Raw genomic sequence first — 1,438 nt, 5'->3', positions numbered from 1 at the left:
TTAAAAAGACCAATGCCTGGTCTCCATTTCCGAATTATAGCCAATGCCTAGTCTCTATTCCACCCACATCCTACGAGGGGCGAGTACCCTCTAGGATGTGGGGAGATTGAGATATGATTGTTACTACATCGAAGAGGAGAATGTTAGATTGAATTACTTCAATTTAGACCAATGCCTGGTCTCCGGCCTGTGCCGTTTAAATAGAATCGACCAATGCCTGGTCTCCATTTCCGAATTATAGCCAATGCCTAGTCTCTATTCGACCCACATCCTACGAGGTAGTCCCCCTACGAGGTAGTCCCCTTTTACCCCTACCCTTAACTGCATTGGACAAAGGCTCATTCAACCCGCTTGGCGTAAACCAGAGCAAATGTGAAAAGTCTGGTGACGTTGTCGTTGCTCCCTGGAAACCAAGGACAAACTACTGAGCACCTACCTACAGAGTCCTTTGCTTCTCTAGCACTGGGCCACGAGTGCTTGGCGTGAGCTCTATAGAGTGGCATGGCGCACATGGTGACAGCCAACGCTGATCCGGTGGCGCACTCGTCCTTGCTCGGCAACGTTGGAGAACCATAGATCAACAAGGATCCATTTTATGGCCCTTGCTATCGGATAGCGTAGGTAGACTCTGTTGAAGCCTATCCTGGTGGTACTTCGCTGCGCTGGGGTCTCGATGCATCTGATCTTCTCAGCGCCCCGAGTCCTGAGGAGTAGCCACCGCTTGCCCAGTAGCCTGGTCCGTCGCCACTCGCTGCAATGACGCTACGACCGAAGGCTGCCAGAGCAAACGGATCTCGCCGAGACAAATATGCATCATCCATAGACACTTCGTTCAACACTTCTAGAAGCTCTTCCCGTCGAAGCCGCTCGCACATCACACTGCTTCTTCCTGCGTCCGACACCAACGAAAACGAATTATTGGCGATATCTGCTCCAAACGACTACGTGTCGTCGTCGTTATCGCGATGCATGTTTCTGCGGCCACCACACTACTGTACAGCGTATGTATTGGGTCACTTCGGCTGCATACGCCGTGTCTTCTCCACCATTCGGCTGTCAATGACATGAGGTCCTGGATAAAAAGGACCATCGAGTCTCGTACGAGTGATGCTTGATACGGACTCGAACGTTGCATGAGCTTGGCTTCTTCTATGGCTCGGGTACAAGTAATGAAAGCTCCGATGGCGGCCCTGCGGCCGCCATTGAATTCTGAATTGCAAGTTGAAGCGTTGCTGCGACAGGCGAAGTTCGAAGCCGCCGATCGCACCTTCACGCGAGGCGACCAATGAGAAAAGCTTCGAACTTCTGTTGGGACTCTAAATTGAAACGGTGGCCCGCGAGCGAGGAGCTTCTAGTCATCAAAACACCAGCTTCTTGTACATAGCCATGGCGCAGCAGTCCCCGTTCGCGACGTCCGAAGAGCCGATCCGCGCCCGGT

At 52.4% G+C, this 1,438-nt stretch overlaps 1 protein-coding gene across 1 annotated transcript; it reads left to right on the top strand.

Annotated features, from left to right (window-relative positions):
• Nucleotides 1-501: 501 nt before the first annotated feature.
• SPRG_17069 (hypothetical protein) lies at nucleotides 502-714 on the top strand (the record flags this gene model as incomplete). The annotated part of the gene is made up of 2 exons (XM_012356574.1): nucleotides 502-561; nucleotides 622-714. 2 exons carry the CDS (start codon nucleotides 502-504, stop codon nucleotides 712-714), a joined length of 153 nt encoding a protein of 50 aa, XP_012211964.1.
• Between the last annotated feature and the right edge of the window lie 724 nt (nucleotides 715-1,438).

Source organism: Saprolegnia parasitica, assembly GCF_000151545.1.
Source record: "Saprolegnia parasitica CBS 223.65 unplaced genomic scaffold supercont2.508, whole genome shotgun sequence".
In the NCBI taxonomy this organism is placed as follows: domain Eukaryota; phylum Oomycota; class Saprolegniomycetes; order Saprolegniales; family Saprolegniaceae; genus Saprolegnia; species Saprolegnia parasitica.
Note: the sequence above shows the minus strand (reverse complement) of the source record. Positions and strands in the feature narration are given on the sequence as shown.